Raw genomic sequence first — 18,827 nt, forward strand, 5'->3', positions numbered from 1 at the left:
ACCAATGGTCTAGGCCAGAGAGCAGCTAAGCCTCTGGGGTTTGTGCTCTGGGTCAGGGCTCCTGACAGACAGCAGGCTCTTGAGATGTTAACTGACCAATCAAGACAGAACTCTGATCCACTTCTTCCTGACTCTGGGACCAGACAAACATTCAAGCCAAACTTTTTCTTAAACAGAAAATTTACAAAAATGCTGAATTTTCTCCTTCTCAAGCACAGAGCATCTTTCTCTTCCTAATATTATTTAAAATAGCCTTTAGAGAACACTTGTGCTTTCCTCACATGCATTTTTTTTAATTAAAGATTTTATTTGAGTTTTACAATTTTTTCCCAAACTTACTTCCCTCCCCCCACACCCACGGAAGCTATCTGTCAGTCTTTACTTTGTTGTACGTTGATCCAAAGTGAGTCTCACATGCATTCTTTCACCTGTGTGGAAGCTTTGGCACCCCATTCCATCACAGAGGAGAATAAATACAAGCAAGGGGCACACTTTCCAGGCCACAGGAAGCCTGAAGTATGCACTTTCTAGAAGCATCAAGAGGTCACAAAACATACCTATATGGTCAAAGCAGTCTTCTCAATGCCTCAACCTACCCAAGAAGAGGGAAGGGAGCCATGTTCTGAGATTATCCAGGACGACAGATTTAGAGCTTGGATGTCATCAACCCCTTGCCCAGTCCCCAAACTCAGGTCTAGAGAGGTTTGCCCAATTCATGTAACAAAAATGGAATAAAGACTCCAAACCCAGGACTCTTACTATATTGCCTCAGAGTACCTGGGACACAGGACAAATATTGCTATTTTCAAGTCTCTTTTCTCTATTTTTTTTCTCTTCATATAAACTTATCTATAGACCAATTTAAAGTGACATTAGAAAAAATAAGGTCTGGATAGCCAAATCCTCAAATCTCATTTTACCAAAGGGGGGGGGGGGATGTGAAAGAAGAGATCAAGAAAAGGAAAGTCTACCCAGGATACAGGTAGATGTACATACCTACATCATGACTGCCATATTCAGAAATTCTAAGATCCCTAGGAGCCTCCTTTCAATGTAACCCTAGCACATGGACCTACGAGACTTCTCATAAAGAATTTTCAATTAAGACCAGACATGAACAGTGCTATGGATCAGCTAATGGCCAATTCTACAACTGGCCAGTTGAAAACACCACTCAAAGAAATGTCTAACAAGGATGAGAAATCTGATTGCAGAAATCAACCATGGTAGAGTTACACCAGGCAAAGACCACCTGGCCCAACCCTGTCACTTAGTAGCTGCCTTCCCCAGAGTCATTCTCAGATTCAAACTCAGGTTCTAGGATTCTGAGGTCTCTCATATTGCTTCTGTGTCATTTAGACTCTCAAAAGATGTTCATCTGGGGGTCCAAAGGGGCTCAAAAAGCCCTCGTTCAGCAGGTGAACTAAAGATCTCTGCAAGCCCATCATCTTCAATGCCTTTGAAGAGAAAAGTCCCTTTTTGGAGCCTTACTATATCAGGGTTCATAGAATTGGGGGAGATAGGGAGCAAGATGACCCAAGATCCAAATGATGTCATCCAACTTGACTTTGAATTGTCTGGGGCTTCAGCCTGTGTCAGCTGAAGGTCAGGGAAGTCAGGTTCCACAAGTGTGGAATTTTCAGCCCTAAGGCTTCCTCCTCAAATGGTCCCCTCTCCCTTTCACCATTCCAGTCCACCCTGGCCTGATCCCCTGGCCCCATCTCACCTTCCTTCCCTGACTTTTGAGTGAAGCCAATTAAACTCAAACCACTGGGTGGGAGAACAGAACATGCAGTTTCGATGGAATGGTACAGCAGGGACCAGTTTCACCGTTAATTTAAAATGCTAGAATTAATTAGGTAGTGTAAATGAAGAATTTAATAAGCACACTTTACAACTGCTTTTATTAAACATTGCAACCAAATGAGGGCAAACATCTCTGGTCTCCCTATATTTCCCTGTCTCGTTCCCACTAGTTCTCAGCAAATAAAATTCTCCACCCACCCCCCCCTTAAGTTAGAAAAAAAAAGAGCCCACATAATTATAACTTTCTGCCTGATTTATATTTCCTCTTTCAACCTGTTAGTTTCCTCTTTAAGCTCAGATGTTCCTGCAGATCTCTGCTTGTGCTGGGGAAACAGTTCAATGGAACCAAAGTTGACAATTTGGGTTTTGTATCCCAAATTAAAGGCTGTCTTGGAAGCTGTCACTACCCTTCAGAGCCCACCCCCACCCCCACCCCCCAGTGCAGCACCAAATTAGCATGTTCTCGTCTGCTTGTTTAACATGTGTCTTTGGAAAACAAGGGATGCCATCAGGAATAGGGAAAGCTCCAGAGAGCCTAAAGGAACCCTGGAAAGGTCCAGCAAGTGGCTAGGGGGAATCCCAGGTTAGAAGAGAAGGGTCCCTGAATAATGACTTTGTATAGGAATTCAACGTTCACTACCATGGACTTGTCCAGAATCATTCTAGATCCAGCCTCAAGGCTCCAGAGCAATGCACACCATCACTATTATGATTCTGATGATTAATAAATGCTATGTTCTCTGCTGATGCACTGACCTCTCAAAGGAAGCAACCCTGAGCTCTCAAAGGCCATAGCTGGCCATACACCAACTCCAGACTAGTAATAGACCAAAGAGGCCCTGTCCTTAGGAAGTGGGAGGCAGTAACCTCCTTGAGGACAGGGCAGGTTTCATTTTTTTCTTCTTTTTAGATCCCTTGAGCTTAGCATATTGCTTGCATGCATCCTGCTTGCACACATATTGCTTGTGAAAACAATGAATGACCCAATTTTTCTCAGTGTCATCAATAGGATGCAAGGGAGCAAACTCTTATCTGAAATCACATAGGAGCTGTGATGTGCATTTATAGGAGGAGGACTACCCTGATGGGATCACAGGCAGTCAGTAAACATTTATTAACTGCCTGTGTACCAGGCCCTATGCAAGTCACTTTCAAGGTGCTCAGAGTCAATTAGGATGGAAATAAGATTATCTCAAAATTTCCCAAAGCCAGCCCCTCCCTCTTTTTTAAAAAACAAGATCCTTTAGGAAGAACCCTTGAGTTAGGGGCACCAAGACTTGACACTATTCTGAGACCCAACAACAACACTACCATACTTGCCCTCTTGCTTTTAATTTGACCCAACATTCACTACTCTCGCCAAGATTTAATTGGGACAACAATAGTCAGTTAAGTTGTGCCATTGGATTGACAGATGAGACAGGCACTAACATAATATTTGCAAGGACCCAAGAACATGAGCAACACAAGACCTAGGGAGAAGACTGGATACCCATCCAGCAAAATCAGAGATATTGGGGAATATCAGCCTCTCCCTCTGGGGAGGACTGGAGATGAAAGCATCTTGAGTCTTTCAGAGGGGGTTTTCTCCTGGTCTTACTAGCTGGACCACAGAACCAAAGAGGAGAGAGAAGTAGATGGAAAACATGGGAGGGTATCAGATGGTGTAAAGTATAAAGGGCAAACAAAGGGATAGTTTAGATTGGATGCTAGCAGGAACATCCAAGTAGAGGGGGAACCTAGTCAGGCCCAGGCTGGAGGGAAATCACTTTGGCAATGGAAATCAGTGGAGAGAGGGAGAGACAGAAGGCAGGAAGACAAGAGAGAAGGCTATTGCACACTTCATATGAGAGGCAGTGAAGGTAGAGAATTACTGAATTAAGATAGTGATAAAGTGAGAGAAGATAAAGAATATTATTAGACTATATTAATTATATTTATTACATTATACTAATGTTGCACCGTTACATTATATTATATATCAAGAGATGGATATATATTCAAGAATATAATATATTTATATAGAAAGAAATGATTGGACAACTGACTGGCTGAGTTGAATGAGGGAGAAAGGGGTGGGATATGACCCCAGTGTAATGAACCCAGACGATAAAAAGAGGATCATAATGCCCTTGACCATAGGAAGTCTGGAATAGGGTAAGGATGAATTCTAGGTTAGGTTGCTTGAGTTAGAGATGTCTACAGGGCAGACAACCAGTTGGAGATCTTCAAGGGGCAATTGGTTATGGGAAACCAAAGGAGGATGAATAACGCTGCCAAGCATTTGGGTAATCTTGGGATCATACCTGAAGGAGTAAACTTGATTCTTTTTTTTTTTTGCAAGGCAAATGGGGTTAAGTGGCTTGCCCAAGGCCACACAGCTAGGTAATTATTAAGTGTCTGAGACTGGATTTGAACCCAGGTATTCCTGACTCCAGGGCCGGTGCTTTATCCACTGTGCCACCTAGTAAACTTGATTCTGCATCATTACCTGGATAGAAGAGTAAGAGAGTCCGGAGGCATAGAACGTGGTTCAAATTAGGTCACTGGTAATTACTCCATGTGTGACCTCAACTAATGAATCAACTCTGTGACTTCACTCAATCAACCAACAGATTTATTTACTAAGCAATGAGATGGTGCAGTAGATTAAGCACTGGCCCTGGAGTCAGGAAGACGGGAGTTTTAATCCAGGCTTAGTCACTTGACTCTTACTAGCTGTGTGATCTTAGGCAAGTCACTTAACTCTGACAGCCTCACATTCTGTGCCATCTCCAGTTGTCCTGATCCCTATCTGGCCACTGGACCCAGATAGCTCTGGAGGAGAAAGTGAGGCTGGTGACTTAGCAAAGCGCCCCCCCCCCCCAATCCAATTTACTTGCTTGTTATGGTATCACCTCCCTGATGCTGTGGTCTTCTTCGAAAATGAAGGACAAACATCATCATTTACTAATAAGCACTTTATAAAATAGAAATAAATCATCCCTGTCCTTAAAGAGCTTATACTCTATCAAAGGAAACCCCTCGGGCACATCTCAGTATGTACAAAATACTGGGAAGAAATTGAGTTTCTGAATTCACTGATAAGGGGAACTTATCCTGACATTTTTCTATCACTGCAGATAATCACATTCTCTGGAACTTATTACCTAAGAACACAGTCAGTAAAGTAAACTATGGCCTAAGGGCTTGAATTTTGTGTGGTCTAGGAGCCAAGAAATATTTGGGTTTAAAAACACTAAATTTGAAAAATATAAAAGACATCCTCAGCTCAGGCCAGACATACACTAACATTCATAGAGCTTGACTTGTCTTCTTATTGTACCCTTGTGGGGAACTTCTTCCCTTGACTTCCCAGACTGACACCCCTCCCCACCCATGTCTGGAAAGTGCTCCTTCTTCTTCCTCTTAGAATCCCTTACTTCCTTTTTCACTCCAGTAAAAACTTCTGGACAATGGGAACTGGTCACTAGTCAGGGTCTGCTGTGCTCTATCACAGCTGCCTATATAATTCTAAAAGAAAACAGTAAGTGCACACACATATACATAGACATAGGAAACATCTTTTTAAGATATATATCCTCTTAGGTTACATACATATACGCATACATACATACATATGTATATTGAGAGAGGAAGGAAGGAAGTGAGGGAGGAAGGAGGAAAAGAGGAGGTGGGGAGAGAGGGAGGGGGAAGGAGGCAAAAGGGGGAAATGTGTTTGTGTGATTTGCCCAGGGTGACACAGTCAACATCTATCAGACCCAGATAAACTCAGGCCTTCTCACTTTCTCCTCTGGGTCCAGTGGCCAGATATGATTCAGGAAGACCAGAGATGACCCTGGATACCATGCAGGCTTAAGTGATCTGTCCAAGGTCACACAGTTAGTCAGTATCTATGGCTGGATTGGAATTCAGGACTGACTAACTCTCCAGGGCCTGTACTCTACCCATTGTGCCATTTCATTGCCCCACTCTATGATAATAAATTATTATTAATAACATAATTTTTTAAAAACATTATTATTGCTGTTGTTATTAGCCCCTGACTCCCCAATCAGAGCAGGGTCACCCAGGTCTAGTATAACCATAGAGACATATAGGGGAGGGGTGCCCTTTCCTTGGGGGAACCAGAGAGGAGCCAAGCAGCCATCTGTCCAAGCTCTCCCTAAAGGATTTTCTCATGCCAATGTCTGGGGAATGAAGAAGGGAAGTGAAGGCTGGGTATAGAGCAATGAAGAGTGATGAAATCTCAGGTACCCTTGGTCGAGGGCACAAGTCAAGGTGTCTTTCAAGGTTCCCCAGATGGTTCAAGTCCAGGGCCATGTAATCTGAGAGATGCAATGAGTGGTCCATGGGGGGGGGGCATCCAAAGAAGCACAGGGTAAGGGTGGGGGGCACTGAAGGACAGCCCCAAGGAGGGGGGTTGGCATACCTGTGATCTTGTCGCGAACAAGCTTGCAGGATTCTATTTCTCCAATGCTGCCAAACAGGCTCCGAAACTCCTCCTGAGTCATGTTCTGGGGCAAGTAGTTGACGATTAGGTTGGTCTTGCTGTCATCTGTGGTGGCTCCAGTCTGCATGGGCGAAGGGCAGTTTCGACTATTGCTGGATGGTCCATTGGTCGTGTTGGATGTAGGGCCATTTGATACCTGAGGCTCCATGGTGCTAATTATCTGAATTTTAAAAAAATGAACAAATAAGCTTGTCATCTTTCAAAAGCATCAAAAGCTTTTCTATGCATTTTGAGTTTGATTTTTTGCCCCTCTCTTTTTCTTAAGGAGAAAGCATACAAAGACAAATCAATCATTTGTTAAATAACTATCCCTTACCTGGTAGGTTGCATAGTCATATGTGTGTGTATGCATGTGTGTGGGTGCATGCATGCATGCATGCACAAACACACACATACACAAAATGCCAATTCAGGAGCTTTTTGGGGGAGGGGGAATAATAATATTTAATTTCATGTGTTCTTTTCTGTCCAAGCTAGAGACTCAGAGATTCAGAACAGGGAACAGAGAAATGAAGGAGAGAAATCTTGTTATTTTGTTAATGAAACACTAATTTCTGTTTTCATTACATAATCACTTGCAGAAACGTACACTTATACAAATGTACAAATTATAATTAAAACATAAAGTAACAACGTGATTAAAATTATAGTTCCGTTAAACCTGGGGGGGTCCCCCCCCAAACATACACACATAAACTCTCACTTGTCCCAACCAGATGAGACATGGTATCTGTTCACTAGGTATCTCCTAAAAAAAGATGGCAGGAAATCAACAGGCACAATTCTGTGTGGGGACATTTGAGAATCTGAGCACTGTTCAGAAACTCCACTCCTAAAATCATGGTGGGAGAGATGATCTCAGCAGTTACTAAGGACCATCGAACAATTTCCCTAACCACCATCTTCCTGCCATTTCTGCGCCCATGAGAGCAATGAGATTATGATCATATAAAATAAGGACCTCATTATTATTATCATTGTACTCTTTCCACACTTCATATGTGGTTTCTCATGGAAACAGTGCTCAGGCAAGTAGTTTTCCTATTTTTTTTTATTTAGTTACTCTGAACTATATCACTATGAATGAGTGAAAAAGCATTTATTAAACACTTACTATATACAAAGCCCTGTGCTAAGCACCAAGTATATAAATAGAAAAGTCAGTCCCTGGCAGACAAGACAAATGAGGGGCTTCAGCTGATGGGAAGGTCTACTGGTCCTTAGGGTACAGCCAAGCAAGATGGTCATTCCTTCTTTTCAAAGTCATTTCCACTGATGGAAATCCTATCCACTTCCAGTGTGATAATCACTGTTATCATCATTACCTTTTCCTTTACACAAGTGCCGCAAATAAAAACTTCTCTTTGCTTACCACTATCCTTTGAGATGAAGAGAGCAGGAATACTCAGGAATATTTTACAAATAAGGAAACAAATTCAATGAGAATACCCAAGGTCAGAATACATCACTACAAAAGAAAAACTTTCTCTCCTGGTCTCATTCTGGGTATGGGTCAGACCTCACCCTAAAAATGGACATAGATGGCACACAAAGTTACTTGTAGTAACTGTGAATGGTGGTCACCACATGAAGAGAGCCAGCAAAATCTCCAAGGGCATCCCATCAGACTCCCCCTTCCTCCTGTTGGTAATAATAATGGCAGTGATGATAGTAATGATGTGAGAAGCATGAGATAATAACAATAATTCACCCTGGTACAGCATGCAGAGTTAACAAAGCACCCAGGAAGAGGCAAGCAATTCAAACGGGTCAGAAATTATACCCGTCTTATAGAGGAGAAGACATTCAGAAGGGGCAAGCCACTTCCCCAAGGTCACACAGCTAGCTACCACAAAGCCAAGGTTACATACTGAGTCTTAGTTCAGGGTTCTTTCCACTCTAATTAGGCTCAACTGAATTCAAAGCCAAAGAATATTTATAAAATGATATAATATAAATATGAAATCTCCATCATCCCTCTAAATAAGGCTTCACCCTACCCACATATGGTTCAGTACTTCCCAAGTGCTTTTGGACAACTGGAGGACCTCTCAAATGTGGCATTGCTTTGCTGTTTTTGTTGCTTTGTGAAAGGGAAGAGCAAAAACCTGCCATTCTCCTCTGTTTCCAGTCAAAAGGCACATCTAAAAGCCATGATCAGATGTCTATCTTCCTCCCTTATCTTTTTTTATATTAAAACAATTTTCTTTCCAGAGGCAAAAGAACAGCCACCTCAAAGACTAAAGGTTGGCACATTCAAGCTAGAGGCCAATTCTCCAGATGTGTGGTGTGCAAGGATGAAGATGTAATGAGCTCAGGGGTGATAGCATCAAACAAAGACAGTGGTCCTTTTCCATCTCCATGTATTCAGATATATTCAGAAAACAAACAGGTGGGAAGGGGAGAATATATGTAAGGTAGGAAGGGCAAATCAGGGCCAGCTTTCAGTAAGGGGAGGGGGTCTTCATGCCCTTGAGTGTCACCTGAAAGGATTCCTCTGCTGCTGCTGACAGATGAGAGGGCTGACCATGGCTCCATCTGCTCGCCACACTAGCCAGGGAGACTCGCTTTTTGTAAACCAGACTGTCTGTGTCAGGGAAGCCAAGTTGCTACTTCCTGAAAACAGTTCTTCAAAGTTCTCAGGCTCCTGGGCACCGCCCTTTGGAAGGGATCCCAGGGGTCAACTTACGCCAATTGATCAGGGACCTGGGATCTTCTCTATATTTGCATCTGACCTTCGGGAGGAGTCGTGTTTTCAACTGTCCTTGAAGCAGCCCAGGCAATCCATTTACTAGACAGAGACTGGGTTGGGGCCACAAATTAGTTGACTACTTTTTCTAGCTAACCTTCCTGATGTCGGAAGTCTTGGCAAACATGATGCTGGTCACAAGGGCTGGCTGGCCGAGTAGTGAGAATTCTCCTCTGACACAGGAAAAACAATGCGAATCATACGCCCAGTCTGCCAGTGGTACACTTGGAGAGTCACCTTTGTGGGATGCCATATGATGTCCCATGCCTGAAGACCCATGGTCCAAGGTTTCAGGAGAGAAGGTTGAGGTGGAGGGTCTAGGATGGCCACAGAATAGAGGAGGGCACTGAAGAATAGTGGAAAGCAACTAGGTCAAGGAATCTGAGGACTCGAGTTTAAATATCATCTCAGATGCTTACCTTCATTTCTCTGGGTCTTGGTTTCCATATCTATAAAATCAAGGGGCTAGACTACATAGCTTCTAACTAAGTTGCCTTCTATCTCTTCTTTTATGTTTCAAGGGAATTCCAAGAAAATCCGAAAAGTATAGCTTCCTTCCTTCCTTCAGTGAACACAGAGTTTAAACGGTCAGCTATCTGGGAATCCTGAATTTGTATGACTTTGAGCAAGTCATTTTCCTTCTCCAAGCTTTAATTTTGTTCCTTGGTAAAACAAAGGAATTGAATGAGGCACTCTGAGGTCCCTTCTAGTTCTAATCCTATGAGCCTGAGATCCCACATTTCATTTGTGAGGAATAAGGCAGAGAAAAGTCACAGAAAGTCACAAAAAGTCACATCTCAAGATTTAAAGTCAGGGTCTGTCAATTGAGGTCCAAGGGGCTGTCCCAGACTCTTTATAGTTTGTGGTTGACCTTGGGCATGTAAATTTGTGTCTCACGGACTATCTATTCCTCTGTCACTCACTTTTAAGAAATTGGTCCCTTCCTTTCTTATTCTAAGTCCTATGATCACAATGTCTGCTACACTATGGTAGGCATTTAAGAAATACAAATTTGACTACTGGATTTGATTGATTCTAGGTTAGATTGACTCTGTCTCTGTCTCTCATTCTCTCTCTCTCTCTCTCTCTCTCTCTCTCTCTCTCTCTGCCCCCCCAACCTCTTCTTACTATCAGTCTTGCTGGTTTCCTAATCATCAGAGACTGATGTTGCTTTCTTGCTAGCAGTTTGTTCTAAACACATTAACTTGTTGGATACTGAATCCTAAACATGGTTTCACTACATCTCAGTACTAAGAGGGGCATGAGAAGCTGTTTTGTCCTACTTCTAAATGATGTATGTAGTCTCTCCACCTCTTCCCAAATTGAGACTATAAGCTCTTTTTTTCTCTGTAACCTCAGTGCAGTGCAATGACTGGCCCAGAGTAGCACTGAATCAATATAGGTTGATTGACTGAATCACTTCTTTCACCCTACCAGCACCTACTTTTAATAATAGTCAGAATTTCTATCATGGTTTTAGGTTTGTAAAACATCTTACACATGGTATCCCATCTAACTCAACTTATATTTCCAATCTTACAAGAGAGAGGGAAAGTCTCACGAGGAATGGAAGAAAAATAGCAAGTCAGGGAGGGGAAAAGCAACTCAATTTGTGTGGTCCTCTCCAGAACTCAGGGCTCAGCTGCCTCCATCATTTGCTTCTTCTATGTGCAGACCATGCTCTGAAGTCTCCCAGGGCCAGCTCCAGGTTGAGGGACAAAGGAAGGGCATAGGCGACGAGGAAGAAATGGTAGCAGGGCCTCCTCCCCCTACCTTCATCTCCCTCTCTCTCCCCAGTGTTGCCAGAAAACCGAGGCTGGTTTTTAGCTCCTGTCTGCTGGGCTGTCCTTGAGACAAGGTCATTGAGGGAGAGGAGGGAAGGAAACATTCTCGAGTCAGAAACCAGGTGGAGGGTTGACCCTAGACTTCAGAAGACACATATGGCATAGGCGGATGACCACAGAAAGTTTAAAAAAAATATTAAGGTGATAAAATGTTTTTCCTCTGCCAGACATCTGTCTCCAGCTTTCTGTTAAGATCTTTCATTTGCTGCTTGTCCTGATTTCCTGAGCTAGTAGCCCAACAACATACTGGCATGCATGTAGATAGCTATGACTACAAACACCCTTATCAATTTTTAAAAAACTCAAAACAGAATGTATCCAAAATCAGGATGGTGGGGTTGACCATACTTTTAAGAATTATGAAATCCAATCCCCTAGCCCTCAGATTCCTCTTTCTCCACTCCAGGGTCCAGTAACACGTAGTCATTTCTGGTATCACCTTAGACTTTGCCTCCTTTCTTCTATATCCTCCCCAAACACCTACTAAAAGCTTCCTGGTTGAATTTACCATGTGCCTGGAAAAAAAAGCTCTTGTGAAATCCATTATTAAGGCATGTACAAAAAATGAGTAAAGTTTTTGGTTTTATCATTTCAGATGACAAGAGGATAGGATTTCTAAGGAAAATCATACAGAAGAGATAGTTCAACATAATTGTGAAGGGATTTCTTTAAAAGAATGATTTCCACTCCCCTAAGGGGAAATCTTTCTTTAAAAAAAAAAAAAGGAGTTGAGAATTTCATTCTGCTACCTTGGATGGTCCAAATATACTGAGAAGATGGGGAAAAATCACAGACATCTAAGGCATCCACTAAACATGGATATGATGTGGTATCCTTAAGACAGGAAGACCTAGATTTGCACCTCACCTCAGACAATCAGCTATGTGATCCTGACCAAGTCACTTCATCTGTCTGTCTCAGTGTCCTCTTCTGTACAAAGATGAAACCCACCCTAGAAAATCTGAGGCCCTCCCAGTCTTTCTGAGAAAAACACCCAGAACCTCAAGCTCTTTACGTGATGGCTCTGTCCAAGGTGCTACCAGATGAGTTCTCTAGAATCCAATCTACTTCCAAATGAGGGGTTAGAAAGAGAGCAGGGATTTTTTACCTCCCCAAGAGACCCAACAATAGATTTCTATGACCTTGGATGGAAAATTTTATTTTCACTAGTTTCTAATTGAAATTTACCATTTCCTTCACTAATTCAAAACTATGATTCCACATAAGAAGCTGTGGGCTTCACCAATCCACCCAAGATAACATGTTCTCAATGCCCCAAGCATACTTTTCATGTACACTAGTACTTTAAAGGGGCAGTTCCCAAAGGGCAGGGACAATGCTATTTTTCATCTCTGCATTCCTTGTGGCAAGTGAAGAGTTGACAGGTAGGAGCTATTCAGTGAGGAAGCAGGGTCTAAAAACTGTAAGTGAAGTCATGAAGATCTGAGTTTGAATCCTGAATCTGAGACACACTATATTTGTGTGATCCTAAGCTTATTATTTAACCCTTTTAATTTCCATTTTCTCATCTGTAAAATGGAAGTTGGTGGCCAGGGGATAGAACCCTAAGCCTGGACCCAAGTTCAAATCAATCTCATATACTTACTAGCTTTATGACCACAAACAAGTCATGAACCTGTTTGCCTCAGTTTCCTCAATTGTAAAATGGAATTAAAAGCACCTATCTAAACATGGTACCATGCAGAAGTACCATGGTACTTAGCAGAAACTCAACTCACCTAGCATTCATGAAATGTTCCCTAAATGCAAAAGCCCAGGGATCCAAAGACTGAGCTGAAGAACAGGCCCTGACTCACATTCTACAGAAATGAAATCAGTCCAAGCTGTCAGGATCCATGAGGTTGGGCACCTCATTTCATTTATAATCTCCAAAATATTCTGTATTGGTGAGGTACTCCATAAACACTAAAAAGTCTCATTTTCAATAAATAAAAACATCAGATTACAAAGCATAATAAGAATTTACTGAAACTCCCACAGTCAATTTCATCGTTGAATGCATTTTAAAATCCCTCTCCTCCTTCCCCTGTCCCTCCAGCGACTATCAGGGGGGCAGTTCACAACAGAAGGTCAGAGGAAAAGATGGTCCTCACCAGGCAGACTGGTGACCAGCCTAAGCCTTTTCAATTCACTGTATATATTTCAAGAAACAGAGAAGGAAATTTTATGCACTATGCCATATATACAAGGATGAAGGCACTCTGATCTTGTCACTAGGGTTTTTGGTATTAGGAAGGGCTGACTACTCATACTCAACACATTAACCTCAACCCCCCCCATTCCCCTCATTTAAAATTCTCCCCCCCACCCCGCTCCAAATCAGAAGAACAAGTTTCCCTTTCCAAATCTTATACTAATTCACCATATGGCCATGAACATGGCTCCAAGCTTTTTGTCCCCTCCTATTGAGTAATGAGATAGATTAGATGATCCTCAAGATGACGGGGTAGAAAGAACCATAACTCTGAAGCCAGGGTATATAGATTTGAAATCTGCTGTTGATACTGATGGTGTGGCCTCAGTCAAGTCTTTATTTAAACTGCCTGGGTCTCAAGTTTCCTCCCCTATAAAATATTAAGGCTACATAAAATGATTCCCAAAGGATTCTTGCAGTTAGAGATGCTATGGACTATTCATTCAGGGAGAGTCAGAAATAAGATTCAAATTCAGATCTTCTGACTCCCAATCCACAGCCCTTTATCCAATGGTCAAACCTCTTTCTTCTCTGAGAGTCTAGGAATTTAATAGGTATTTCTCAAGTGAATGCTTCAAGTGTGCATTTCTTGTCTCCCTATGGACTCCAAGGGCACTGGGACCTATTCTCTTATTTCCCTTGATTTATATCTCTGTATCTATGATCTATAGATAATATACCTAGGAATGTACCTGAATGTGTGAGTGGGTTGTTACCCGCAGAGGTAATAAAGAAAAAGATTTACTAAATTAAACTGAATTCACTTCTCCCATTTAAAATAAAAGAAAACTAAGAGCTTTTATTTATGAAGGTCAATGTTTGAGCTAATGACATGGATATTTTTCTGTATTCAAGTCAAGTCCTAAGAGGGATGAATGTAAGATTATCTGAAAAAAGGTCTGAGGATCTTAGTGGATGCCAAACTCAATGACTTCACAGTATGATATGGCAGCTCAAAGGGGAAAAAAACCAAGGCAATTTCAGGATCCACCATCAGAATGTATGCTTCTTGGAAGAAGAAATTGCGACTCCCTCGAGTTGAAAACAAAGAAAAGAGTAGACTATAGAAAAAGGTCAACTGAGGCTCCATGTCAGGAAAACTGTCCCACAATGGAACAGACTGCCTTTGAGAGTGAGCAAGTGGTTAATGTTCTACCAATAGAGGCTGAGGACGGAGGATAGAGGGAGAGGAGACTGTTGATCTGTTACAGATTGAATGAGATGCCCCTCAGCTCTCTTCTAATTCTCTGATTCAGTCAGGGCTGTGTTTAATCTGAATAAGTGCCACCTCTTCCCTGAAGCCATCAAGCTTCTGGAGGGCAGGGACCTGCACTTTTCTGAGATATCTAAAAAAACATAAAGATTGAATTACAATGGATTTCCTAACAGTCTTTCGGATATAAAGCTGGAAAAGCCAACTCAGAGGTGTTTGTGGTTTGTTTTTTTTAAACAGTTGAGAGAAATAGGGGAAAGAAAAAGGAAGCAGTCAGGTCCAAGTCATCAAGGCAGTTAGCCACTCCTCCTAGTCTCGGAGGATAAGGGTCAAATGCTGTGGTCCCCAGCAGGTGAGAACGGGAAAAGGTAGGTCCTCAACCTCTTACTTCTCCCCACCAGCTCCTGAACCAGAATTGTGCTGAGGAGAGTAATTCTCAGAGCAAATACTCAAATTTTTGCCATGCTCTGAGCCCTGATATTGCCCATAAATGGAAGTCTTACAGTAAACTTTGTGAGAGACTCTATTTATCTAAACATAACTTAGATTTATGGGCTCTATTCCATAAGGAGAATAAAAATTTATGGCTACCTTTTTTAACAAGACCATGTTTACGTGGAAGCCGAGTGACACACGGCCAACGTGCTTATTAACCAAGAGCAGAGATACAGGCCGCTGCACATTCATCCAGCCTGAGCTCATCTGAGGGCAGATGCCCTTCACGGCAAGGGCATCAGGCCCTCTCTCAGAAGTTGGTCATTCCGTGGGCACCCCAAACACCATCACAGGCAACTATCCACTGTTTTTATCTGCAATCCCAGAGGTCCAGCAGGGTGCCTGACACCTGGGAGGCAATTAATACTCACTAAAGAAATGACTGGTTGAACTGCCCCAGTCCCAGTCATGGCATGGAGAGAATGGCAAGAACCCTGGCAGCATCCTGCAAAGTCATCTCATCCAGCTTTCTTACATTACAATCCCAGAGAGTATGAACTAGGGGAGAGTAACCTTGCCACAAGGTCACACTGTCAGGGAAGAGCAGAGCTCAGATTTGAACCTGAGCCTTTCTGATATAAATCCTGCCCTCTCATGGAGAGCTATGACATTTGTGTGAAAAGACCGGTCAATGACAAAGAATTCGGTCCAAAGGGCACCTGAGTTCATTTATTTCAATACAACAATATTTATTTAAAGGCATTTTCTTTTCCCACGCTGGAGGGTTTTGAAAACTCTGTGTATAAATGCTAACCCTTGGGTATGAAGGGGAAAAAACAACATTCCCTAACTGTTAACAGCATGAAGAAATAATGTTTACTGAGGACAGAGGCACTGAATCAAACCATTACAAAACAGGCTTAAATTATTCATGAGAACAAGAATAAAAGTCCTAATTCTCCTTTAGAGTAATTTCCACTTAACCCTCCTTCCTCCCAGACAAACCTCAGACCCCTAACGTCTGATGCCCCCTTCTCTCTAGCCCAGCCCCAATTTACAGGAGCTACAAATGATTCTCTCTGGCCAAGGCTAGAGCTAATAACCCAAGAGACAAAGAAGGTCTACCAGCATCCCAGGGAGGGAGAGAACAGGCAAGATTCTCTTTGAACAGCTCTGAGTTGGAAAACTGACTCTGAGCATCTCTGAACTGGGAAACTGGAAGAGCGGAACCAAAGGGGGCACCTCCAAACTTCTCTACCTCCTATCCAGGGTCAAGGCTGTATTTAGCCCAGTTCCTTTCCAACAGACTCCCAAGCTTTGCTGATTCCATTAGATGGTAACTAGAAAAAGGATTTTTATATCAATTGGGCAGGAAAGGCATGAGTGGCCTTCATCAACCAATCAATCAATCAACAATCATTCACATTGTGAGCTCTGGTTCAAAACAGCTTCTACTAGGCAATTTACAGATAAGGAAATCAAAGAGATCCAAAGTCATATGAAAAATTGTTCTAAATCATCATTACTGATTAGAGAAATGAAAATGAAAGCATCTCCGAGGTACCACCTCACACCTCTCCGACTGGCCAATATGCAGAAAGGACAATGATCAATGTTGGAAGGGATGTGAGAAATCTGGGACACTAATGCATTGTTGGTGGAGTTGTGAACTCATCCAACCTTTCTGGAGAGCAATTTGGAATTATGCCCAAAGGGCAACAAAAATACACATACCCTTTGATCCAGCTATACCACTACTGGGGCTATACCCTGAAGACATGATGAAAAGGGGTAAAAATATCATTTGTTCAAAAATATTCATAGCAGCTCTGTTTGTGGTGGCAAAAAAATAGAAATTAAGTGAATATTCTTCATTTGGGGAATGGCTGAATAAATTGTGGCATAATGTAGAATTGTTCTGTTAGGAACCAGGAGGGATGGGAATTCAGAAAAGCCTGGAAAGACCTGCATGAACTGATGCTGAGATGAGCAGAACCAGAACACTGCACACCCTAACAGCAACATGGGGGTGATGACCAATCTTAATGAGCTTGCTCATTCCCTCAGTGCAACAATCAGGCACAATTTTGGACTGTCTGCGATGGAGAATACCATATGTATCCAGAGATAGAACTATGGAGTTTGAACAAAGACCAAAGACTATTACCTTTGATTTAAAAAAACCTTTATCTTATTACATAATCTTACTATCTCTTATGTTTTATTTTTTCCTTAAGGTATCATTTCTCTCTCAACACATTCAATTTAGATCAATGTATAGCATGGAAAAAATGTAAAGACTAACAGACTGCCTCCTGTGAGGGGTGGAGGGAGGGAAGCAAAATTAAGCAAAAAATCGTAAAATTCAAAAATAAACAAATAAATAATTTTAAAAAGTACACTTTCAAACAATAGCAACAACAACAACAACAACAACCCAGTTCCTACTTCTCAGGTCCTATCCAGCTTTAAATGTGGTGATGTCACACCCATTCCTCAGTCCCTGAAGTCAGACATGAATGCACATGCATGCGCGCGCGCGTATGTGTGTGTGTCTGTCTATCTCTGGATGCACAAATTCTAAGAGCTGGAAGACTCCTCTTTCTGAAACCCTAGCCATGTCAAATAACCATGTATGCCTCAGTTTTCTCATCTGTTAAATAACCTAGAGAATCAAAGTGCAAACCAGTTCCAGTATCTTTGCCAAGAAAACCCCAAACAAGGTCATAAACCCTCTTATCACAGGTGATTCCTAACCTCCTAGAGCAGAGGTTCTTAGATCACGGGTCCATGAACTTTATTTAAAAATGTTTTGGTAACTGCTTTTATATGCCTTTATAATCCTATGCATCTTACTTTGTACATTTAAAAACAGGATTCTGAGACATCCTGCCTGCCCAGGGGATTCAGGACACAGAAGAGGTGAAGGACTTCCCAGCTCTTCATAAGATGCAGTTGTCCAGCTTATGAAGCACTTACAATAGCCTGCCTTAGGAGCCAGAGCTGGTAGGAATCCTGATTGGGGGCTGCCAAAGGATCGGGTCTACACTGGCCTAGATGTGTTCTGCAGGCCCTTTCCGAATTATCTGGCCTTCAAACACTTGGTAAAATTGTTGGCAATAAGCTTAAAAGCAGGCGTCCAATCCAAACAGGTCAGTGATATCCCCTTTAAAGGCAAAATGATCGAATTTCTTTTCTCTTCCTTCATCAGAGCGACCATTTCCCAGCCAGGCTCCCTCCCTCCCCTCCCAGGCTCCCCATTCGCCTGCACAGCGTGTTCTGTTCTAAGGCTGAGATGCTGCAGATGCAGCAATGGGGCTGCAGCCTTCAGGTTCCAGGGCTGTTAATTGCGATGGGTTGGCACGCTGTACAATTCACCCTTTGGAAACGCATCCTCACAGAGGGTGGAAAGCCCAGCTCGGTGGGAGGGCAGAGGCCTTTAAAAAGTCACCAGCCACTGAGCTGAGTGAGAGGCCTGAATAATTTAAATGCTGGCACCAAGATGGATATTAAAAGCGTAATCAAAAATTAATTTCACTTAGCAATTATCCAAGACTTCACAGAAATGCAAGTGTATTGTCCTCTTCCACTCTCTCAAGCCTCACAGACTCGTGTTTCCACCCCTGCCGGTAACATCTGGCCTTCTGTACATCTCTAAGGGCTTCTTCAGAGACCCAAGCATTTTCCTAGAATCCCTATTATTGGTGGAATTGGGGTTGAAAGTGAGTGGAGTTCATGGCTCTGGGAGAGAACAAAGGAGGCCCCTTCTTTGTCTCCCCCACCCTAGGGAGGGGAGACACAGGTTCTTGTGGTCCAGTGGGAAGCCAGGAGAATCTCTAAGCAGAAGACCTGAGTTCAAATCTCATCTCCATTATCAATGACCTGTGTGATCTTAGCCAAGTCATTTCACTTTCTCCAGAGTTCAGTTTCAGTAGAGGTAGAGAAAAAAACAAAACAGGGTAGTGGGAGAGGAGGAGGAGTGTCAATTTATGGAATCTTGAGGCCAAGGAACAGCAACCATCCCAATCCCCTTGTTTACAGGGGATGATGGA

The 18,827-nt window shown here is 42.5% G+C and overlaps 1 protein-coding gene across 2 annotated transcripts in view; it reads right to left on the reverse strand.

Annotated features, from left to right (window-relative positions):
• The window catches only part of ELAVL4 (ELAV like RNA binding protein 4), a 137,820-nt gene that overhangs the window by 55,936 nt on the left and 63,057 nt on the right, over positions 1-18,827 (reverse strand). For both annotated transcript variants that reach the window (XM_074221483.1, XM_074221482.1), the window contains exon 2: positions 6,239-6,479. In XM_074221483.1, the coding sequence (XP_074077584.1) occupies positions 6,239-6,479 (241 nt within the window). The remainder of the gene's footprint in view (positions 1-6,238; positions 6,480-18,827) is intronic.

The sequence above is a fragment of the Macrotis lagotis genome, chromosome 2 (genome assembly GCF_037893015.1).
Source record: "Macrotis lagotis isolate mMagLag1 chromosome 2, bilby.v1.9.chrom.fasta, whole genome shotgun sequence".
NCBI lineage: Eukaryota > Metazoa > Chordata > Mammalia > Peramelemorphia > Peramelidae > Macrotis > Macrotis lagotis.